This window comes from Vulpes vulpes, chromosome 9 (genome assembly GCF_048418805.1).
Source record: "Vulpes vulpes isolate BD-2025 chromosome 9, VulVul3, whole genome shotgun sequence".
NCBI classification, from domain to species: domain Eukaryota; kingdom Metazoa; phylum Chordata; class Mammalia; order Carnivora; family Canidae; genus Vulpes; species Vulpes vulpes.
The window spans coordinates 17,715,954-17,738,561 of NC_132788.1; the positions used below are offsets into that span (position 1 = coordinate 17,715,954).

General features: G+C 50.8%; 1 protein-coding gene across 2 annotated transcripts in view; it reads left to right on the forward strand.

Moving 5' to 3' along the window:
* Positions 1 to 2,155: 2,155 nt before the first annotated feature.
* SLC25A37 (solute carrier family 25 member 37) overlaps positions 2,156 to 22,608 on the forward strand; it is a 41,845-nt gene continuing 21,392 nt past the window's right edge. The window contains exon 1 of one of the 2 annotated variants that reach the window (XM_026007914.2): positions 2,156 to 2,594. In XM_026007914.2, the coding sequence (XP_025863699.1) occupies positions 2,385 to 2,594 (210 nt within the window). In that variant the 5' untranslated portion in view covers positions 2,156 to 2,384. The remainder of the gene's footprint in view (positions 2,595 to 22,608) is intronic. The other variant, XM_026007915.2, reaches the window with a different exon arrangement.

A 22,608-nucleotide genomic window follows, 5' to 3' on the forward strand; every position in this document is an offset into this window, starting at 1 on the left:
ACAAATGTACCAAAGATTTTCTAAGAAGCTCTGGCTTCACATTTATTTAATGAAATTAAAAAATATATCTAATGTCTCTGAAGATTATGGGCTTGTTCACATTTGCCAAGAGTCCCCTTAATCATCCAGTGGGTGGCTTCTCTCTACAAATATCACCATTGCAAAGTTCAGAAGGCTTTTTCTCCATTAGGAGATTATATCCTAAAAAAGAATTAAGTTATAAAAATAATACAAGTATTATTTAGGTCTGAAAAATATAGCAAAAATACTTTTAATGCCAGGTCACTATCACAATGACCACTTCCTTCTTCCCATGTGCATAATATTTACATCTTTATAAATGTCGTATTTATAGAGGTTTGTGTTTTTCTTCACCCAACATTGTATCATACTCATTTCTCATCTTATTGCATAATACAACCACAATTTTTAATGGCCCCATAATAGTTTACGAATATACATGTCATAATTGACTCAGCCATTCCCTTCTAGTTAAACATTTCAATTGTTTCCAATTATTTAGTATTATAAAGAGCGCTTTGAAGAGGAGATTATGAATACTTAGACTTTTGTGGCACATTCCCAGAAGTGGAGCAATAACACATACTGGTTAAAAGGTATCCATTTTTAAATGAGTATCAATGGCTTTTGGTTAATGTTTCTTAAAAATCACCTATGGTAAAAGCAGGGAAAATTTTCTCTGCTAACCACTAAACAAAGAACTTCCTTCTCCCTGTGACATCCTTAAAGGGGAATTGTGCCTTTGGCCTTGAAGCCTTGATGCACAATACATCACTGTATCTGAAATCCCTGAGAGGTGCCTAGGTTGCTGTGACCTGAGTCTTGGGACCAGGGTGAGAGTAGAGTGGGTGCAGCATCTTCAGGCTCTCCCCCACCCTTTCATATCTCAAGGCCCAGCTCTTCTGACCAGAAGGCTTCTCTGGATAAGGTGTCTGGTACCTCAGAAGTGCCAAGTGGCAAGCCCCGGAACATGCACTTTTATGTATGCAGATGCCATGCTTTCATGGAGACTTCCATAGACAGGTCATTCCTCTACTTTTTGATTTCTCCCTCTTCCCCGAGATAAAGCAAGACAGTATTGTTTAGGTTGAAATAAAGCCTGGGTTACACTTTTGGAAGTCAGCATGGGATACTTTAAGAACCAGGAGACCAGAGTCTTAAAAGGCAGGCAGATGCAATGCTGCAAGATTTTACTCAGGGCCACTTTGCACCTGAGAGACCAGCCTCTAAAGACCTCGCAGGCATACCAGTCCTGAGAAAAACGCGCTTAAGAGGTCTCAGAGAGGTTCCATTCTGATGCCTACTCATGTCTTTCGATCAGTCCAGGGCAATGGGGCTTTAAGTGTCCTTTTTTTTTTTTGTTTTTAAGATTTTATTTATTTATTCATGAGAGACAGAGAGAGAGAGAGAGAGAGAGAGAGGCAGAAACATAGGCAGAGGGAGAAGCAGTCTCCATGCAGGGAGCCCGATGTGGGACTCGATCCTGGGACTCCAGGATCATGCCCTGGGCCGAAGGCAGGCGCCAAACCGAGGAGCCACCTAGGCATCCCTTAAGTGTCCTGATGAGGATAAGAAGAGAAACAAATTTAGCTCTATGTGTTCTAATGAGATGAAAAAATTTCCACTAAATGAATGTTCTCTCCAACAAAGCAGCCTCGCACAGGACCTTGAGTTTTAGCTCTGTCTCCTCCACCTTATACGCCCTTGTGTTGCACAAAAGAGGCTGCTGCCCCCCCAGATCTCGCGCAGTGTGTCTCCAATTCCAGAACTCCACTCCACCCCCACGTGGGCCCCCCCGCCCCCCTCCGATCCAGCCATCGGTAACTGCCCCATAAATGGCATTGGCAGTAACTGTCCCCACTCGAGGCCTGAGGAATGCCAGTGCTTGCTGAGCAACAATGTTTGCAAAACCCCGGGCTCCGGGGAAGGGTTAACCGTTGTTCCTGCAGCCCCGGGCACGTCCCCCCTGCCGCGGGCCCAGACGACCCTCCGCAGGGACCGCCGGCCCCGTCCCGCCCCGCCTGCGCCGAGCGCGGCAGCAGCCCCCGGGAGGCACCACAACTTCCCGGGACACCCCAACGTCTCCTCTCGCCCCCGTCCGGTTGCTTGGAAATTTGCACTGGACGGTGACGTCACACAGGAAGGCGGGTCCCCAGGGTCCCGCACGCCAATGGCGCGGCCGCGGCCGGCCTCTTCTTTTCCAGCGATTGGTGTCTCGGGCCCCTTGGCTCCACCCCAGCCCGCCATGGCGTCAGGCGCCGCAAAACCGGGGAGGTGGTTCCCACTTTAAGAAGTGAAGTTTTTCGCCCCCTCCCCCTCCCTGCCCACCTCCTGCAGCCTCCCGCGCCCCGCGGAGCTGGCGCATGGAGCTGCGCTGCGGCGGCGTAGGGGGCCAGGCTGTGGGGCGCAGGATGGATGGGGACAGCCGCGATGGCGGCGGCGGCTGCAAGGACGCCGGGTCGGAGGACTACGAGAACCTGCCGACCAGCGCCTCCTTATCCACGCACATGACAGCCGGAGCGATGGCCGGGATCCTGGAGCACTCGGTCATGTACCCGGTCGACTCGGTGAAGGTGAGGCGCGCGGGGACCTCGGGGACCGGGGGGCGCGCGCGTGCGCTTGCATCCCGCGCGCGCAGCCTGGGGGAGCGCCCCGAAACCGCCTCCGCTCCCGGCTGCGCGCGGGGGCCCCGGGGCCGCCCCAGCCCCCGCCCCAGCCCCAGCCCCAGCCCCCAGCCCACGAGGGGGCCCCGGCAGGCGCCGCGCACCGCCGCTCGCGCCGCCTTCCCGACCCGGGCTGCTGGCGGCGCTGCGGCGGGGGAGGAGGACTGGCGAGCGCCCCCGGGCTCGGCGGCGGCGGCGGCGGCGGGGTGCCCGAGGGAGGCGATCGGTGCGGCTTTGCACAGTTTACCGCGCCTGCCCACGCGGTGCCGGGGCTTCGGGGTTGCAGCTGCCCGCGGCTCCGCAGGCGCGCGCGCTGCCCCGCGGGTCGGTGCGGGGTGGCCCAGGCTGCCCACACGTGCGCAGTGTCCGAGGGAGCCCGGCAGCTGGCCGCCCGCAGGCGCTCGGCACGCTCAGCGCTGAGAAACGTGGCCCCGGCTTGGGTGTGTGGCTGCTGCGCCCCGGGTCCCTGGGGAGGCGTGGGAGGGGCAGGGGTTCTACCGGTTCTTGGCAGCTCTCTCGGGCATACCGGTTCAGCGACGCTCAGGGTGTCTGCGCCTCTTCCCGCAGGAGTTGGGGCAGCCGAGCAGCCCACAGGCGAGGGAGCCCTGCAGTGACATTTGCCTTCTCTTTTTGTTGCAGGGAAGGCGGGCAAGGAGAGCATATGCTCTGCTATACGACTCTTTAACTGTGGGTTGTGTAATAGGCACTCACTTGGTTTGCTCGCCCTTCCCCGAGGTAGTTTTAGGTACATTTTTGCAAGAAGGCAGCGTTAGCCAGGGGGATTTTTCCTGTTAGGCTAGAGCTGCCTTCTGCCTGCCTGTATAGGACACCCAGTGGCAGGCAGGTAGTCCAGGTATTGATGTCTTGCACTTTTGTGGGCATCACTCATCGAATCCGTTCAGCAGCCCAGGGATTAACAGATGAACAAACTGAGGCAAAGAGATATGAACTGATCCACCTGGCCAGGCTCATACTCCACCTGTTTCCTCTGACTCCAGCCTTAGAGTGCTTTCGGAGATTTTGGGGGCCTCTCCGGGTGGCAGTTCTCTTGAAAGGCGGGACCCCACAGAGCCCCCCTATTGGTGGCTGTGTCTTGTTGCTGAGGCTGGCCCCACATGGGGGGGGGGGGGCGGTGTGAAGACCCGAATGTCTAAGACAGGGTTTGCCCTGCCCTGGGCAGCTCTCAGCGAGCTAGCAGTCAGTGCACAGATGGGAATCCAGTGAGAGAAAGTGTGGGCATTTGTAGTAAGGTGAGGCCCAAGCCTTTGTGTTTCAGGGCCTGGGGCAAACTCTTGGAGGGTCACTCTTCTGACCCTTCAGAATCCCCAGGGGGGATTAAGGGTTCGCCGCCTGGGTTATGGAGGGCCTGGAGGGCCTGGGGGCAGATCTTGCCCCGCAGGTTTTCACAGCTTCTCCAGGAAAGACCCTGGACACATACCAGATGGCATTTGTATAGGAAAGAATCCATCTCTTGTAATAAAATTTCCCATATTCGAAGCTGTTGTCTCCAATGCCTTGGACAGAGTATGGGGAAAGTTAGGGGCAGGGAGATGTTATTTCAGCAGGCACCAGACCCACAGGGTGGCTGAGATGAACGTCCCATTGGAGAGCTATATCACCTGTGAGATTTTGCTGAGTTTGGTTCAGAGCATCACTAGAGCTTATCTTCAGGGTTGGATGTAATTAGTCATGCCTTCTCACCTTCCTCTGTCAGTCTAAAGAGGCATCTGTCTTATATGTTGTGTGTTTAGTTTCTTACCTGCCTTGCCTTCTGCCCTGTAGACGTTGTATGTTTTAGTCCACATGTCCCTGTGTGCTTAGTATTATTTTACATAGCAGTTTTCACCTCTGGATAGGCAACAGGATTGGCTGTCCCAGACAAGTCACTCACCTTAAGGGGCTTGACATGAAGGCCTGGGTTAGCTCATTAGTGAGGGAGTCCTTCTTTGTTTAAGCATGCAGGTTGAGTTTGAAAGCACCTCATTTTTCACGACAACTTTCTTGGGGGGTAGCAAGGATTATTCTTTTCATTTTCCAGCTGAGACAAAAGGCACACACAGAGATAGTTAAGTGGTGGGAGTCCTGTTGCATGGTCCCAGGGAGGCTACAGCCGAGTGCCGAGTGCCGAGGTCTGCCGAGATCAGCACAGTTGTCTGTGCCCAGCATGACATATCAGGGACGCATCCATGCCTCAGTCATAGAAATGCTTCACTTGGGGAGACCTCGACTGTGTTCTTCTTAAATATTTTGGATGGTGGAGACCGTGAGTAATGGAGACAGGAGCCCTGGGTGGGGTTTCCAGCCCTGCCCCTAACTTGCTTCATGCTTTAGGCACTGTTCTATATCTTAGTTTTGTCACTGTAAAATGGGGGCTATGGGCCATTTGAGTATTTCTCCCCATTTTTAATCTGTCCCCCTTTCTATGTACACAGAAAACCTATTGTCCTCTTTTATGATACTTGAAATTCCAAATAATTATTACAGTTGAAGCCATGGCAGTGTCAATTGTATGTCGGCAAAAAATTTTTCTCTGATTTTATAAGGCACACGTTTTGAACTGTGAATATGTGAATTAAGTGAGGGTATCAGGTGGGCCTGCTTTTTCCAGTTTTTCCATCCTAGATGCTGTGGTCCATGGAACTCAGTGCTGGTCACTTTGACCACTGAGCCAGGAGCTGCTTGCTCTTGTGGTCATAAGGGCAGAAAGCCAACCTTACTGATGCTTAACATTATTATGTTTAAATATGTTTCCCATGAAGTCCCATCCTAATACCCCCCCTCCCGTGTGACTTTAATTACCTGTATTTTTCAAACTGTGTCTTGTGACCCCTTAATGGCATCAACATTTTAAGAAAGATCAGTCTTTCTAATGGTGAGAGTACAAAATGCAAGTGTGTGTGTGCCATACAGTAAGAAGCCTTGCTTGGTGAAGTTGTTTGGGTTTTGTGTGTGTGTGTGTGTGTGTGTGTGTCCCCTGGATGGCTGTGTCAAATCCCCTTCTGACTGGGGGTTACAGCCAAAAAAGAACACTGAACCCGATGATCACTAATGTCTCTCGAGCTCCAGCAGTCTGTGATTATTAAAGGGTTATTTGGAAGACCTTTGGCAACTTTGCTGTTCCTTCCTGTGCCGCCTTCCCTCACTTAGTCCCTAGGGGTGGAGTGTGAGTGCTTACGAATCTGCAAAGGGCTAGGGCCAGGTCACTGGGACCTCCTGTTGGTTCCCACTCCCTGTCTGGTCTGCATGGTACCAAGGGAGGGAGCATATGGGGGCCCTGCAGCGTTTTCGCCAACAGTAGCAATTACTCGTTTCTTTCCAACTGGGGCTTTGCAGCGGGTTTTCCTTGATTCTCTAGCGGGTGCTCCCGAGTGGCCAAGTGGCGTGATCACCTAGACCGCGCGTGGGGTGGCTGCGAGAAGCCCTGGTCGGGAGTGCTCAAGACTGTGGGGAGAATGCCAGGTGGGTGGAGGAGGAAATTCCAACCAGATTAGGCACACCACTCTAGACCATGCCGAATCCCGTGGTGGTGAAAGCGGGGGGCAAAAGGAAACAGGAAAGATTTGAAGCGAGGCAGCTTCCGCTGGCCCTTTCTCAGCCCTTCTCTCTGCTTCTCAGGGAAACGCGGTCCCTACGTGTGCTGGGAGAAGCCCTGCTTCCCAGCCCTGCTTCCAGCACAGTCCACGGCCAGGAGAGGACCGCGAGGGCCTGAGGCTCGCCTTCTCTCGAGGAGCTGGTGGGTGCTGAGCCAGTTGGAAACCTCGGTTGGCCTCAGGGGTTTCTGGAGCAGCAGTGACCAGGCAGGTGCCAGGATGGCTCAGCATTCCTCAGCTTTCGAGTTTTCTCCACCACCCTCCCCGCCCCCCCCCCCCCCCCCCCCCCCCCGGGGTCCCGGCCTTGCAGGCCTGCTGGGAGCCAGGGTGCTCAGCAGGGTGGGGGGAAGGCTGCACCCACTGCAGCGTTTTCGAAACCAAGTACAGTTCAGTAGATGCCATTCAGCTTCAAAAGGGCGTGAAATCCCAAATTGCTCGAGTTCTTGCGAGAAAATTATAGTGATTTTTCCGTCTCTCTTCTCCTGTCTTGTCTCCTTTAGGTCCTTCCCCTCCCCCCTCCCCCCGTTTTTTTTCTGTCCTTAAGTGGGTGATGCTTTTCTCAAAGGTGCATTTGGAAGGGGCACAGAATGAAGAGAGGTGTACTCTTGGACTTGTGTCCTTTTGTTTGCCTCGTGACTGCCCCTGCTGATGCCCGGAGCCTGGGTCTGCACCTTTGCAGGCCTGCCCGGGAAGAGGGGGAGGACCTTACCCAGCCCCCTCAGCCCGGAAGTGGGGGAGGGGCGGGCTGGGGCAGGCCTTGGGGGGACACCCCAGAATTCTAATGGGCAGGGAGGGCGCCCTCCCCTCTTGAGTAGGGCGAGGCAGTGGGCCTTACTGGACACAGTCTACCTGACTGTGTCATTCAAGCACTCAGGGATGTGTGCGCGTGTGTCTGTGGAGTGTGTGTCCCAGACCTTTCCTTGGTTTTCTTTCTTAATTTTTTTTTTAAGATTTTATTTATTTATTCATGAGAGACACAGAGAGAGGCAGAGACATAGGCAGAGGGAGAAGCAGGTTCCCTGCGGGGAGCCCGATGCAGGACTTGATCCCAGGACCCCAGGATCATGACCTGAGCCAAAGGCAGATGCTCAACCCCTGAGTCACCCAGGCATCCCCTTTTCCTTGGTTTTCTTGAGAGCTTCTGCTCTTTGGAGCGCTGACCGACTGAAGTCCACTTTCCCTTTTTTACTTCCCTTCCAGCTTTAGGAGGCTGTCTTTCCCCAACCCACTGGATGAACTGGCTTCTGTGTTGAATGAAGCCTTTGGCAGTCTCTCTTCAACCCCAGAACATTCTGGCTGTCTCCGTATTTCTCCTAGTACCCGACATTTCCTTCTCGGGGAATTTCCTTTTTCTTTTTTTCATCCTCTGAGCCCTCTGGCCTCCTCAGGGCAGGCTGCAGCCGTGTCTCTACGGTCCTGCTGCTTGCTGGGGCTCTTGGGCGGGCGTGGGGAGCCCGAGCCTGCCCTTCCCCTCCCCGCCTCCACCTTGAGTGCTCCTGGCTGACATTTTCTATGGGTGGGGAGAGGGTGGAATGTATCTAACCACTTTGTCTTGAACTACAGACCTTCCCCCAAGCTCTTTCCAAGCTGGAAAGGTTCTGAGGGTTCTCTCACCCTCAGAGAACTCTCTTGGGGAGAGATTCAGATCCCTAGTCTTTGACTTGCTGGTTGGGGCAGGAAGCATAGCTTTTCTGAGATGTGATTGCTCTGTCTGTAAAATGCAGATCCTAATTTTCCCGCTGGTTTCTCTCTCCTGACCTAGCCTTCCACCGCTTGCTGCTTACCGTATTTCTCATCACACCCTGCGGAAGTTCCTTGGAACAAGCTCCCTTATATCTGCACTGAATGTTCCTTCCGTCTCCGTGTCCTGATAGAAATCCAGCTCTTCCCTTGAGGCCACTCCTTCCCTGAAGACTCTGGAGTGTAGCATGCCCATGAGCTCAAGCCCAGGCATCTGTGGGGCTCCTGCCCTCTCACCATTACCGACCAGCCTCTTCTCAGCCTCTCCCCCTCCTTTGAGGCTCCTCCCCTTTCTCTCTCTCTCTCTCTCTCTCTCTCTCTCTCTCTCCATCTCTCTGTCTGTCTCTCTTTCATCTACCCACCTCTGCCTCCGGCCTGACTTATACTGAAGGGCGGGAGGTGGAATGATAAGGAGCAGGGACCCTTGAGCCAGACTATGGATTGGTCCTGGCTCCGCTTGGTGTGACCTTGGGCAAGTCCCTCCTCCCATCTTCCCTCTGGGCCCCGGTGGCCGTCCGTGCAAAGGGGAATGTGGTACTGCTGCCCGGGAGCGACTGTGCGGGTTAGGTCCGGAGAACATTGCTGACAGAGCCTGCCGTGTGGTGAGCGCTGTCTGTGGGTCAGTGCTCCTGTCTCCATCGTCGGCCACAACATAGCTGTGCAGCTCCCCTGCCCCCCTCTCTCTGGACTTGGGCGTCTGGCGCAGACTGCTTCCACCACGAAGGAATCCCGTCATCACTCTGAGGACCCCCCCCCCTCCTGGGTGCCACCCGACTAATCCAAATCCCTGTGTTCTTTATGTCCTTCAGGTCGGTGGCCTTACTAAACTCCACGGGGGCCTTGTCCTAACCCAGAGCTTTGGCACCTCTGAGGGCTTGAATCCAGATGTGTCAACCTGGCCACACTGGGCTAGGTCCCTGCCTCTTCTCTTCCCCCTCAGCCTGGCCCTGTCCTCCTCATCCAGACCGGAGCCACTGCAGCCGCTCCCGGGACCTCTCCTTCCCCTCCACACTGGCCTGCCCAAACCCCCATCCTGGATGGCCCGTTACCCTGTTGAGCAGTCAAGCCCTTCTGGGGAAAAATCACATGTTGTCTCCATTGGTGTTCTGTGTGCGCACGCCTCTGGGCCCTCAGCCTGTCCTTCTGTGGGTTCTGGTCATTCTGCTTCCAGTCCTCTCAACAGCTGCTCCAGACCATGTAGGCTCCTGTTTCTCCACTTCCCATCCCTCTGCTTTCTCAGCCTCTGCTTAGCATATTGCTCCCGAGCTCATCCAGAAACCAAGACCCCGGTCAAGCTCATCTTGCTGTCACTGTCCTCCCAACCAGCATGCTGTCCCATACCTTCCTGCTGTTGTAAGGTAAGAGGGTCCTTCCTTTGCCAAAGGCGAGTCGGTGGGCCTGGGGAAAGGGGGTGTGTGGGAACCACCCACATACAATCCTGCCTCTACCCCAGTTCAGTATCCTTGTCTGCAGAGTGGGGATGTTAACACCAAGCCCTACCTTATAGGGCTCTTGAAAGAATTAAATGAGGCAACTCACATAAAGCTCTTGCTGCAGTGTTTCCTGCACAAATGTGCTATAAATGGTCATGGTGGTAGTTATTTTGGTCATCTCTCTGATGAGTAACTCGGCTTTAGTATCTTTAGCCTTCCCCTGACCAGTGATTCCTTCCTAAAAGCATTTATACAGTGCAGGCGTGTCCCATCTTAAATAACAGACAAACCCTAGACATCTCACCTTGACCCCGTGTGCCCCGAGGGTTTTTCTCCTTAGAATAACAAGTGTTAGGAAAGGATCATTGACACTTGGTCTCTGCTTCCTCACCTTATCCGCCTCCCAAACCCTCATAGGCCCCGGCCTTTGGCTTTGTGCCCAACCCTCTGCTGGAATCCTCTCAGAGGCTGCTAGTGATCTTGCTAATAAAATCAGTCACTGTTTTCCTGGTCTCTCTGATGAGGGGCAGCAGCCTGGTTTTCCTTGGAAGTCAGTCTGCCACCTTCCTTTCTTCTCCCAGGACACATGTCTCAGTTTCTGTCTGGGTCCCCGTTACTCACAGATGGCAGATTGGTGTCTCTGGTGCAGTCTTCCTGGAAGCTGGACAGCCTCTTGCCTCACAGACACGTCGGAGACTTGGCTGTCTCGGTGGCCAGGACGTCCAGTGTGGTCATCCCGGCCTCCCCTCCAGCCTGGACCCCCCCTCCCCCAGAAACTTGGTGGTCCTCTTCACGTTTTCTCTCACCTCTGCCCACTCTCCCCAGCCGCCACCTCTTATGTTTTCAAGACCCTTCCATTTGTGCATCTCTAATAGCTCCTGCATGTATTTATTCTTCTCCCTCCCACCACGCCTTGGTTTTGGGAGGACTCACTGTCTGCTTTGGATCGATGGCATCCCCAACCACTTGAGACACTTCTTGTCCCCATTTCCCTGTGGCCTGGCCATGCCATTCTTCTCCACAGCATGTGTTACCTTCTAACATGCAGTGCCATTTACTTATATTTATTACTTATATTTGTTGTATATGTTATTTCTATTTAGAATATTATGTGTTATTTATGGTCTGTCTCCCCTTATCTGAATGTAAGCTCCCAGTGGGCAGGAATCTTTTGCTCTTCTATTCTCTGGTATCTTCCTATTGCCAGAAACCATACCTGGCACATAATAGGGGCTCAGTTAGGAAATTGTTGAATGATTTACTGGAAATCTTTCATAGCTGTTCACACTCACCTCTGAGTCCTGTAGCTTGTGGGTGGCTGTAGTCTTCTTAAATAGGGACAAGTCACAATCCCCATCCTTTCAGGTCTAGTTCCTCCATCTGGGAAGAAAAACCTGCAGGCAGGTTTGCAGTGAACTGTGTTTAAACAGTGAATGCAATTTAAAAAGTATAAAGCTCTCTGCAGGGGCCAGGTTGTGGTATTATCATACTGGGAGCCTGTTAAAAGGTAAGGTTAGTTGACTAGAATGGAAAATCTAGCCTGTGCTCCACGTGTAGCAGAGTCCACACTGGGGCCTGAGGACCAGTCCCATCTTCTGCATCTCATATCAGCTGGTGTCTCTCTCTGCCTCATATTCCCCTAGCTGTCCCTGTTGCTTGCAGAATAAAGCCTGAACCTTGAACAGTGTGCAGAGACCCAGATCCTCTCCCCTCTGACTTGTCCACCAGAGCAAGACAAAGGTATTGTGTGAATATTGGTTGAATGAGTGCAGGCTCAGTTGTTTTAAAGAGATGGGGAGGGGTGGCGCTGGGTGGTTCATTCAACTGGGCGTCTGACTCTTGACTTTGGCTTGGGTGGTGACCTCAGGTTTGTGGGATCAAGCCCCCCAGCAGGCTTTGCACGCAGTGGGGAGTCTGCTTGAGTTTCTCTCCCCTGCCCCCACCCACCGCATGTTCTCTCTCTCTAAAATAAATAAATAAATCTCTAAAAAAAAAAAAAAGGGAAGAAATGTGGGGGAAAAAGTGCTTTGAAGCATGCTACTAAACAAATGCTAGTTGTAATGTTTTTGTGCGTGTTATTTTTGAATCCACGTGTACCTTGCCCGTAGAAAGACTTTCTCAGCCCTTGTGTTTGTCTTTTTTTTTTTTTTTTTTGTAGTTGAATTCTCAAGCCACAGTTATATCGCCATTAAGCTGTTAATTCATCTGGCCACCCACTTCATTCCAGGCTTACTGAGCGCCTTTCCTGCCAGTCTCTGTGCTAGACACTGGACAACAAAAATAAGTCCTGGCCTCTGTTTCCAGAGCATTGCTCCCTATAATTAGATCCTGAGCTAAGGTGGCAGGACTGGCTCCCTTTGAGGGTAGGAATGGGCCAAATTGGTATTTACTTTCAAATGGGCACAAGGTCTGGGGTGTTTGGACTCTGGAGTGCCCAAGCTGCCATCTTGCAGGTCCAGTGACTGCCCAGGGAGCATCATTCAAGGCTTCTTTGCCACGCAGTCTCGAGTTGGCTCCTTCCCCTGTAGGAGACAGTGGCCGTCAGTTGGCCTGCCCGCCCCCCCACCCCACCAATCCTCTTGCTCACCCCCGAGGTGGTTAGTCATTCTGGAAGCTGAACTTGGCTTCCAGAAGGTGCCTCTGAAAACATCCTCCACCCTACCAGTAACCCCAGACAGTCGGGAAGGGCTGTTGTCCGGTCCCTAAGAGGTGTTATGGTTTCACATTCATGCTTTCTCTCCGAAGAGAAAACAAAACGTGTTGAAATAGAAATCCCAGCAGCAGCTTGGCTGAAGCAAGAGTTGCATAACAGCTTTAAGAAATGCCTGGCCATTGTTGGGTCAAGTGGAGGGACTGTAGCTTCATGTCGCTGAGAGGACTTCCTCTGATGTATTGGATGCAGCCGGCGAGAGGCCCAGGAAGGGGCGGCACACCGAGGTCTGGCCAGCAAGAGCCCCTGCTCTGGTCACTCATCGTGGTGACAGCTCTTGTTCCTTGGCACCACCATAAAGGCTACGTTTGAGATGCTCCTGTGGGCCAGGGCTGGGAAGGGCCGTGTGTGCTGGCGTGGAGGCCCCTAGAAAAGGGCACTGCCCTGGAGCACAGGAGGCCCTGTGAAGTTAAGTCCTGGTCTTGCCATTGGCCAGCTTTAAAACCTTGGCCAAGTTACTTCTCTAGGCTAGGCTGATGTCTCTTTGTTCTAGACTAGTTTTCTAGACTAACAGCATCCGCTTACTCACTTGGCGGGGCTGCTGAGCTCAGGTGGGATCGCGAACTTGCGGGTGGCTTTTGTAAACCTGGGCATGCCCAGATAATGACAGATTGTATCGGAGGCAATATGCTTAATGATTCAGAGGAGGGCAGTTCAAGTTCACAGCACAGGGTCTGGGGCCAGCCTGCCTGGGAATGGTGCCTAGACAAGCTACGTCAGTAGCTTTACCCCTACTTTTTCTCATCGGCAAAACGGGGATCATCACAGTACCCACCTCAGAGTGTTGCTATGAGAATTAATTAGGATACATCTAGAGTGTTAAGAATAGCATCAGGTACCTGGTAAGCAGTCAGTTAAATTTAGCTCCTATATCATTTCTAAAAGTGTTACTACTTGAATCTCTGTTTATGCTTGTATGTTGCTTTTGCGCTTTCATGTTGCGGTATTTTTGAATTGTTTCTGCCTGCATTCTGTCATTTGATTCTCTAGCTCTTTGAAGGTGGGAAAAGGCATGTGCTGTTTCTTATCTCACCCATGAGAAAACCGAGTTTCAGAAAAATAACATGCTCTGGAACTCAGGCATTTTCTGTTACACCAGAGCTAAAGGTGGGGACGGTGAGGAAGTAAGTGAGCTGCTAGGGAGTAGACTCACACGTTAATGGCAGCAGAGCCCCTGAGCTGGGTTCTGAGAGGAGATGGTGCAGCCCCAGCTACATTCTTGGGAAGGAAGAACTAGAGTTAAGGGAGTGTGAGCAGAAAATCAGAGTACGGCCTGGAACGCAGGGCTCTAACGTATAAGTAGGAGTTCTTTGATCAGATACTCCATCCAGTACAGAGGGCGAGGGGATGATGACAAATGGTCGTTGCATTAGGTAATTCTTGGCTCTGTCCAGTTTCTCTCTCTGGAGTGACTTGCAGCTGCTGTGGCCCCTTCTCATTTCAGCGGGGAGTTGAAACATTGGGCTCAATATAGCGATTTGAATTTGGACTGGCGTGAGAATCCTTTCCCAAATCAAAGGATTGAGATGGCCTATTGGGAAGAGCACTATGTCATCGCTCCTTGGTCAGTTAGGACAGCTGTTTTCTTACCTCACCCAGGGAAGTGTAGCAGTGACCATCTTGCTTCCCTTTCACGTCTACTTACTGCATCCAGGAAGAAAATACAGCCAGGCTCGCAGCAAACCAACCTTTATACTGTTGAAGAAGTATAAAGCTCCCTGTAGGTGCCAGGTCATGGTATTTACTATCACACTGGGATCCTGTTAAAGGGGTAAGGTTAGCTCGTTGGAATGGAAAATCCAGGCTCTTCTTCCAGCCACTGTGGGATTCGCTACAGCTGCACGGCCATGGGCGCTTCACCTGTCTCCGCACACAGCGTCTCCCATCTGTTGAGTAAAGACCAGGGTGACCCTCTGCCCCCGCCTCTTGTGCTGGGTGATGCGGAAGGGCCAGTTAGACTCTGAGCATGCTTGGAAACACATTCAGAATTGTTTATTGTGGAACTGGCTCTGAGCAGAGCTGTGTGTGGCTACTGAGATTAGGCTAGTGAATGGTAAGGTCGTGTGCATGGAGGACAGCAGTGTGCCCGTTCATCTCTGTCAGTTGGCATCTTATAGGCCCACTTTCCCCCTTTTTTCTTTTTAAAGATTTTATTTATTCATAAGAGACACACAGAGAGAGGCAGAGACATAAGCAGAGGGAGAAGCAGGCTCCCTGTGGGGAGCCTGATGTGGGATTTGATCCCAGGATCCCGGGATCATGCCTTGAGCTGAAGGCAGACACTCAACCACTGAGCCACCCAGGCTCCTCAGCCCACTTTTACTTTTTAAGTGAGTCTGCCCTTTGAGTGTCAGGCAGATGAGGCTTTCCCACCTTGGGCCCTTGTGTCTGTGTTGTCCTTGTTTTCTCACGACCGCTGTCATAGAAAAGAAAGGGGAAGGAGGTAGGACATAGGTGCCTTTGTCTTGAGGTCCTCTGGTTCTTGTTTCCTCATGCTGCCTGCTTTGAGGGTTTTGCTGGCGCCTTGCTGGCCCCAGGCCCGGCAGTAGGTGTGGAAGGTGGTGGTGGGTGGACACCAGCAGCCTGCAGGAAGCTTGCCAGCCAGGCCTGCTCGGAACAGGAACGTGCCAAACACTGCCATTGACTTGCTGGGCTCCGCTCCCCTGGGATAGGGGATGTCCCAAGGATGTCCCAGGGCTATCATGGGACAGGGTGGTTTAGCTGATGAGCAGATCTGAGAACTCAGACTGGAACAGGGAAGCCTTTCCAACGGAAAGGTGTTGGTGTGTGTACACATGTGTGTGAGGGCCAAAAGGGCAGACCCAGGGCACGTCTTTAACTGAAGAATCAAGTCAGTCTCTTTCCTTAGTCACTGTCTCCGTGGCTTGTTTGCTAAATGTGGGCTTGTGTTAGCCTGATTCATAGAACCATGGAAGAGTTGAAAGGCATTTGCAACAATGCAGTTTCATCTGCTGGACTTCACTGAATGACTCCATTAATTAAGGAGTGAGGACATTTGCAGAGTGACCTCATGGGAGCCAGAGTCTTGACACCTTGGGGATCTCTCCCCAAGAAGTCCTCGTCTGTCAGGGAGGATAGATATATTGACAAATCATTATTGTAGTGGGTGTTGAGCCTGTCCTCAGGGAACCTGAACCTCATCTAGAGGTTCAGGAAAGGAAAGGGCCCCTCAAAGAATTATCTCAGTATCTATATCTAGACCAAAGGAGATGTAGATGTTAGAACAGAGCCCTGCAATTGTCTGTCCCCTAGACTGTCACATCCTGTCCCCAAGGTACCTGGTCATGATCAGGATGCCTGTACCCCTCTGACACTCTGCTTTTGGGGTTCCACTCTGAGCCACTTAAAAAAATATTTTGTGTATTTATTCATGAGAGATACAGAGAGAGAAGCAAGGGACATAGGCAGAGGGAGAAGCAGGCTCCATGCAGGGAGCCTGACGTGGGACTCGATCCCACAACCCTGGGATCACGACATGAGCCAAAGGTAGATGCTCAACCACTGATCCACCCAGACTCCCCTGCTCTGAGTCTTCTGACTGCAGAATCAGCAGAGATAGTTTTCATGGGGCCCTGCACGTGGAACCTGCCCCCGGTTCTGAAATTTTCTCACTCCCCTTTTCTGAAGTTTCTTGTTTCTCTCTCCCATGTTCTGGGATTTTAATTCCCTGCTCGGCTACCAAGTGATTGGCTGGTGGGTTTCCATCCCTGAGTGGAAACTTGAACCACAGTGCTAAAGACCAGAGGAGGGTGGGAACAAGGAGGCAGAGAGAAAGGCTGTCATATCAAAGGCACTTCTGCTCCTAATTGTCTCATAATTAATGGGTGGCCTTAGTGTCAAATGCCAGCTGCAGCAGCAGCCAGATAAGTGGCTAAAAATTAAATACCATCATGTGACTAGGTGGAGGTTTAGGGTTTGCCTGAGTGACCTTTCCTGGCACAGGTCACAGTTTGTAGAGTTATGAGGGAGAAACTTGACAAACAGTGTAGGTGCCTGGTGTGTATTCCAAAGGACAGAGACTGTTCCAGAGCCCCATGGCACCTGGACCTGTTCTTGACACTCAGATCCACATGCCATTCCTAATCGTTTTTTACTTTTTATTATTCTTTTAAAAGATTTTTTATTTATTCATTCATTCAGGAGACAGAGAGGGAGAGAGAGGCAGAGAAACAGGCAGAGGGAGAAGCAGGCTCCATGCAGGGAGCCCGACGTGGGACTCGATCCTGGGTCTCTGGGATCACACCCTGGGCCAAATGCGGTGCTAAACTGCTGAGCCACCCGGGCTGCCCCCTTATCGCTTTTTAAAGGCAACTGTGTAGCTGAACATTTCCCTCGTTCCTCTCTTTCCTGTTGGTCTGTCTGGCTCCAGTGGAGCCTTTTATAAAATACAGAGAGTACAGTCCCCAGGCTTGTCCCAGCAGCCCGTGGCTGTTTTGATAAAGAGCCCGAAACTGGGCTCTTGAGGAATGCTCCCCTGGTATCTGTATTAGTCTAGGGTTTAGACAGAAGTTCCTGGAACTCGCAGGTTCTGGAAACCGAGTCCTGTTTCTCTAAAAGGCCAGTCCGGTGACATGGGCAAGAATTGGCTGACCCCGAGGCTGGCCCTCTATTTCTGTGTCTGTGGATTTCCCTGGCACAGGAGGTCTTTGTTACCGAATCTCTTTGCTGAGTGTTTTGAAGGAGGGTGTGTGTGGGCCTTTTCAGTGTCGTTAGACAATGCTGAGCTGTTACCCAGAAGAAACGGTCAGGGTAGCAGCCAAGATTTGGTCTGGTTCAAGTTATGCCATAGAAAGTGCCCTGTCTGGTCAGGAGCGATCAGTGAAATAGTTAAAATCCTAAATAGCGTGTGAGACTTGAGAGCTGTCTTTTAATGTAAGTGTTTCATTTTTTTCCCCCCTTGGAATCTTGGCTTCTCAGATAATAAACAGAATTAACGTATGTGTATTTATGCAGCCCAGGAAGGATGGGGGGTTCAGGGAACCGACTTTGCCAGTTACTGCATATTTATAGTTAGCACTTAGAGCTTTAAGAATGTCTGCCTCAAAAGTGACTTTTCATCGCACAGAACAATGTAGTAGCAATAAGGAATCTATTGACAAGTTGGTAGGACTCCTAGGTCCTTCTGTGCTTCCAGAAGAATCTTTTGAGTTTAGGAAGGAAGTAGAGAAGGAGCTGGCACTCCATACCAGTTTGTCCTGGGGTGTATGTGTGTGTGTGTACGCGCGTGTGCATGTCAGGATGGCTTCAGGTGGTGGCAGGTTCCATTTATCCTTGGACTTAACACTGTCTCCTCCCCCCCCCCCCCCCCACCCCGCCAGGCTCCTGAGGCCTCTGGTCATGTTTTCCCTGACCTTGGGTAGGAATTCTCATCTGAAACTTTCCTAGTGTCTCCTTCCAGGGTCTTTTGTATTTTCTGATGATCCAGGCACAAGAAAGTTTCTGACGTTCTCTTTCAGACCCTAAGAACTGAGAGTCACTACAAAGCTGGACTTTTACCAGAAACTGCTTTAAATTGGAAACAGATTTCTGATCTCTGAGCAGCCAGTTTAAGAGACAGGGAGAACCTTTGTCAACCTAGAACTTGAGCATAGAGGGCAGGGAGCAAACTGAGGAAAAGCACAGCAAAAGCAGATTCTTTCTGTACATATGCACACATAACATTAGCATTGGCTTTTTATTTTTCTTTCTTTTTTTTTTTTAGCATTGGCCTTTTAGAGCAAATTGTAATTAGCTTAAGATGAGAGGCTGAGCAACTAGTGACTCTGAGAAAAGCACTTTACTCGTGTGAGTCTCTGTTTCTTCATCTGTAAAATGGCAAGATTGAGCTCAAACTGAATGATCTCTTAGGAAGCTTCCAGTTCTAAAAGTTCCACCCCTTATTTCCATGGGGCATTATAACTTTTGGACATCGTCTTCTGACCTGGAATGTCTAGACTAACAGGCACTTCTGTTTGGAGGAGGATGTTGGAAGACTCCTGCCCTGGAATTGTACCAGGGGGGATAAGGAGCAGGGAGAGGGACCAGCCAGGGTATTGTTGGGAGTTCCTGCATCCCAGAGTGCCTGCTGGTCCTTACTAGACTACTAGAAATTATAGGCTGTTTGGTTTACTTGGAACCTCCAGCTACAGTGCTGAAAGACTGCAAACCATTCATTCAGGCAATTCCAGAAATGCTGAATGGCCACAGCCCCACCCTGGAATCAAGGGGAGCCGTGTAGCAGATGCTTCTGGAAGGCCCTGTTTATAACTCTGACTCCTTCCTGCCGGGGACCTTTTACAAGTTCACTACCAGGAAGCTGACTCATTGAGGGGTTAGCTGGCACGGCCAAGGTCAGGCAGTGTTGCCAGCAGCACAAGTTGGGTTAGCCCAGATGACCCGAGTGTTGTTGTGGATGGTGGGGGGTATGTGGGAGGGGGGGTTCCTCACTTCGCAGGCCTTTGGGTCTGTCCCTTCATGGGGACCAGAGCACCACCACTCCTTGTGGTTTGTGCTTCCGTTTAGATTTCACAGTGGGAAATGTTCCGCTGTATCCTTTACCTCCTTTCTCCCCACTTCCTCCTTCTCTGTTCCCTGATCCAAGAGAATCTTCCTCCAAAGCCAGAGGTCAGGACCAAACAGACCAAAGGGTGAACCGATCCTCCTCTGCTGCTGTGGTTTTCAGGGCTCACCGTGGGTCTGTGTTCTTAGGCCTTTATCTGGGGTCACCTCCCTCTGCTCAGCTGGCTGCCAGCCTTCCTGGGGCCTCTGGCCACTTCCAACCTGCCACTCACTACCTGTGCCCCAGGTAGCCCCTTTGTCCTGAGCTCCACTTGCCTGACTCTCCCCAGGCCCAGGCTTCAGGGCTTGCCTCCACCGGGATGCCTCCCCACTTGTACACGAGGCTTCCTGCATTGCTCCCCAGCACCTTCACTTTCTACTTTGCCCTTAGACTTTGAAATTTTGTTATTTGTATGATTTTTGGTTTACTCGAGCTGTCCTTACTAAGACAACAAACCTCTCGAAGGTTTGTTCAGCCCCAGCACCCCCAGGGCACATTGATGTTTATGGACTTGGGGAGAAAAACCCGTTTTTTTTTTTTAAGATTTTATTTATTTATTCATGAGAGATACAGAGAGAAGCAGACATAGGCAGAGGGAGAAGTAGGCTCCCTGTGGGGAGCCCAGTGCAGGACTCGATTCCAGGACCCCGGATCATGACCTGAGCCAGAGGCAGACGTCCAACTACTTAGCCACCCAGCTGACCCCCAAACCCCATTGTTTTACCAATTTGAGGCCGCTTGCCTTGTCCCCCATGCGCATCTCCTGCTCTCACTTCTGGAAACCCTTCTCGTCAGACGGCTTCATTTTAAATCCTTTATAGCTCTTGTTTCCAGAACGAGAGATTTAGTCAGCACGAAATCTCACCCATGATTGTAGGTTCCTGTCATTCCCTTCGGCATCCAGTAAAACTTAAATATGACTCCCCCAAAAGCTTGTGAAACAGTTTGTACGTGGCAGACATTTGCTACGTGTAAGTGGGTTCCAGAGGCTGAAAGGGAAATCTTTGGGATATTTCCTGTGGTGTCTTTCCCCTGAGACCCTTAGAACATCCAGCCTGGTGTTTCTGGTATTTTTGTCTTCTTTCTCTGTTACTGGCTGGTGTGCAAGGTGCGTGAAGAGAGCAGAACGTCCTCTCCAGCTGTGACCTGACCCCACCCTTGTTAATCAGCGAACATCATGGAGACAATTTGATCTTAGCATTTGTGGGAAACCTGGCTTCAGTAGCATCCGAGAATTTACCCTGAATCCCTCCTTAGGCCTCTAGTATACACTGAACTCTGGAGCCCAGCTTCGATGGAGCTTATGTCCCCGGCTTTTACCCTGTGTGGTAGGCCCCCGAAAATGGTGAGGCTCATCGTGTTGCAGGACCCAGCAGGTAGATAGACTTTGGGGGGGGGGGCAGGCAGCAAAGCAACGGCTGTTTGGCAAGGGGAGTGCCTGCAGGGTTTCAAGTGCCTACTTTCTGTATGCCTGTGGGTGAAATTTTGTATACCTCTGAGTCCTTGACAGGTGGTTATTGGGTGTCTGTTTTATAAAGCACATAGGCAGGGCACTGAGATCACAGATGCATGAGGCTGTCCCCTCCTTTCTGTCCTCAGACTTTATTGGAAGACGGGAATGCAGACGCATCACCTGATATAATTATAAGTAGAGAAATGAGCAAGAGAAGGCTGGCGATGGGGCTGCTTTGAAAAGTCTTTTCTTCCTGTGGATAATAGGCTAATAGTGGGGCATGCTTTCGAGGGTGTGGCCTCTGGGAAGGGTGTGGAAGCTGGTGCTGCAGAAGCTGACAGGACCACACTTGACTTGAGAACCATACGTAGGGCTTCTGAGGTGCCCGGCTCCCTGGGCCTGTCTCGGATGGATTCCAGGAGGGCTGTCACTCACAGCGTTCAGGGGACCCCCTTCACTTCCTGGCTCTGATGGCTTGTCATCCGTGTCGTCACCCAGTCTGTCACATCCAAACACTTGGCTGGTTTTTGACAGCTACCTCCATGCCTGAGCAGTTGGGGTACTGATCCCTGGGATAATATCGTTTGGGGTGGCACAGGCTAGTGTTCATGAGACAGGGAAGTGCTACATCACTGAGGCTGGTGGGGGTCAGCCTATGGGAAAGGATGGAGATTCAAACTGCATCTTATCCATTCCTGCCTTCTGGTAAAGCTTGGCCTTCTGTCCAAGAGCCTCCTGGGCTGACCTTCCAGGTGCTCCTTCCAAGGCAGGTTCTGGAACCAGAGTTGTTGCTGTGTCTAGGGGATCACGCTGCACATTGGACATCCTTGGCTGCCAAAAACAAACAAACAAACAAACAAAAAATACTATCTCAGGTGTTACAGGAATTCTAGGGAATTATTTGATTGTGGCGGGATTTCAGATGATGAGAAGTGTGTGGCATGAGCTATTGATTTAGATTTAGGATTTTTAAAAGATTATGGTAAAATACATGAAAGATTTACCATCTTGATTTTTTTTTCTTGTTTTCACTACGTCTTTAATTTTAATTCCAGCATAGCTAACATACGGTGTTGTTTTAGTTTCAGGCATCCAAGATCATCTTAGCATTTTTAAGTGTGTAGCTCAGTAGTGCTGAGTACATTCACATTGTTGTGCATCTACTCTCCAGAACTTTTTCATCTTCTCAGAGTAAAACTGTCTTCATTAAACAACCACTCCCCATTCCCCTCACCCCCCACAGTCCCTGGCAACCTCATTCCACTTTCTGAGATTGGCTTTTCTAGGTGTCTCATAGAAGTGAAGTCCTACAGTATTTGTCTTTTTTGTAACTGGCTTATCACATGATGTCCTCCAGGTTCATCCATGTGGTAGCATGTGTCAGAACTTCCTTCCTTTGTAAGGCTGAATAATAATATTGTATGATATACCACGTTCTGTTTATCCATTCACCCACGTATGGACACTTGGGTTGCTTCCACCTCTTGGCTATTGTGAATAATGCTGCTGTGAACATGGGTGTGCAACTATCTCTTTGGGACTCTGTTTTCAATTTTTGGGGGGTTATAAACCAGACGTGGGATTGCTGGATCATATGGTAATTCTGTTTTTAAATTTTTTTTGGTAACCACTGTACTGTTTGCATAGGGGCTGTACCATTTTACATTCCCAGTGACAATACATGAGGTTTCCAATTTCTCCTGTATTTCTTTTTCTCTTTTCTTCTCTTTTCTTCCCTTCTCTTTTCTTCCCTACCCTTCCCTTCCTTCCCTTCTTTTAAATACAGGTGTTTTAAAGCTGCAGGTAGGCCTGATGTACAGTAATGTAGATATATGGATTTATCTGCCCCCATATATGACACACCCACACATTTGGTTTTTAAAGGATTCTTTATCTAATTCTTATAAATTTAGACTGTATGAGGCCAAAAAGGACCTCCTTAGAGACATCAGTATTAACTCCATTGACCCATTTGACAGATATTTGCAAATTGTAATAGATCTGAGAAGAAAATGGAAGAAATCTCCCATCCTTTCTGGTGTTTACCTGGTGGTAGATATCCATGTTGATGCCCAGCTAGGCTAGATTGCTCCCCAGGGATTTGAGGGCACAACTGGCCTGGAGTCTGGGTCTTCTCAGTCTTGGAACAGGGCTCTGTCCATTCAGTTGTACTCACATTTAGGTGCACATTTTGGGAGGATTGCCCCCATTTGGGCAAGTGAGACATCTGTGGCTAGAGACGTCTGTGCCCTGCGGCACCATGTGGGTTTATTACCCAGAATCCGAGGGACTTGAGAGCCTGCCCATACCCAGGGTGGGGGGCCCACATCCTTCAGGGTGACTGTAGAGCACAGGGTAGGGGGCAGAACCCACAGAGGACTCCCCATACCCAGTTCTGTAGCTCCTCTTGTCCCCATCTGGCTATTTCCCTACAGTTCA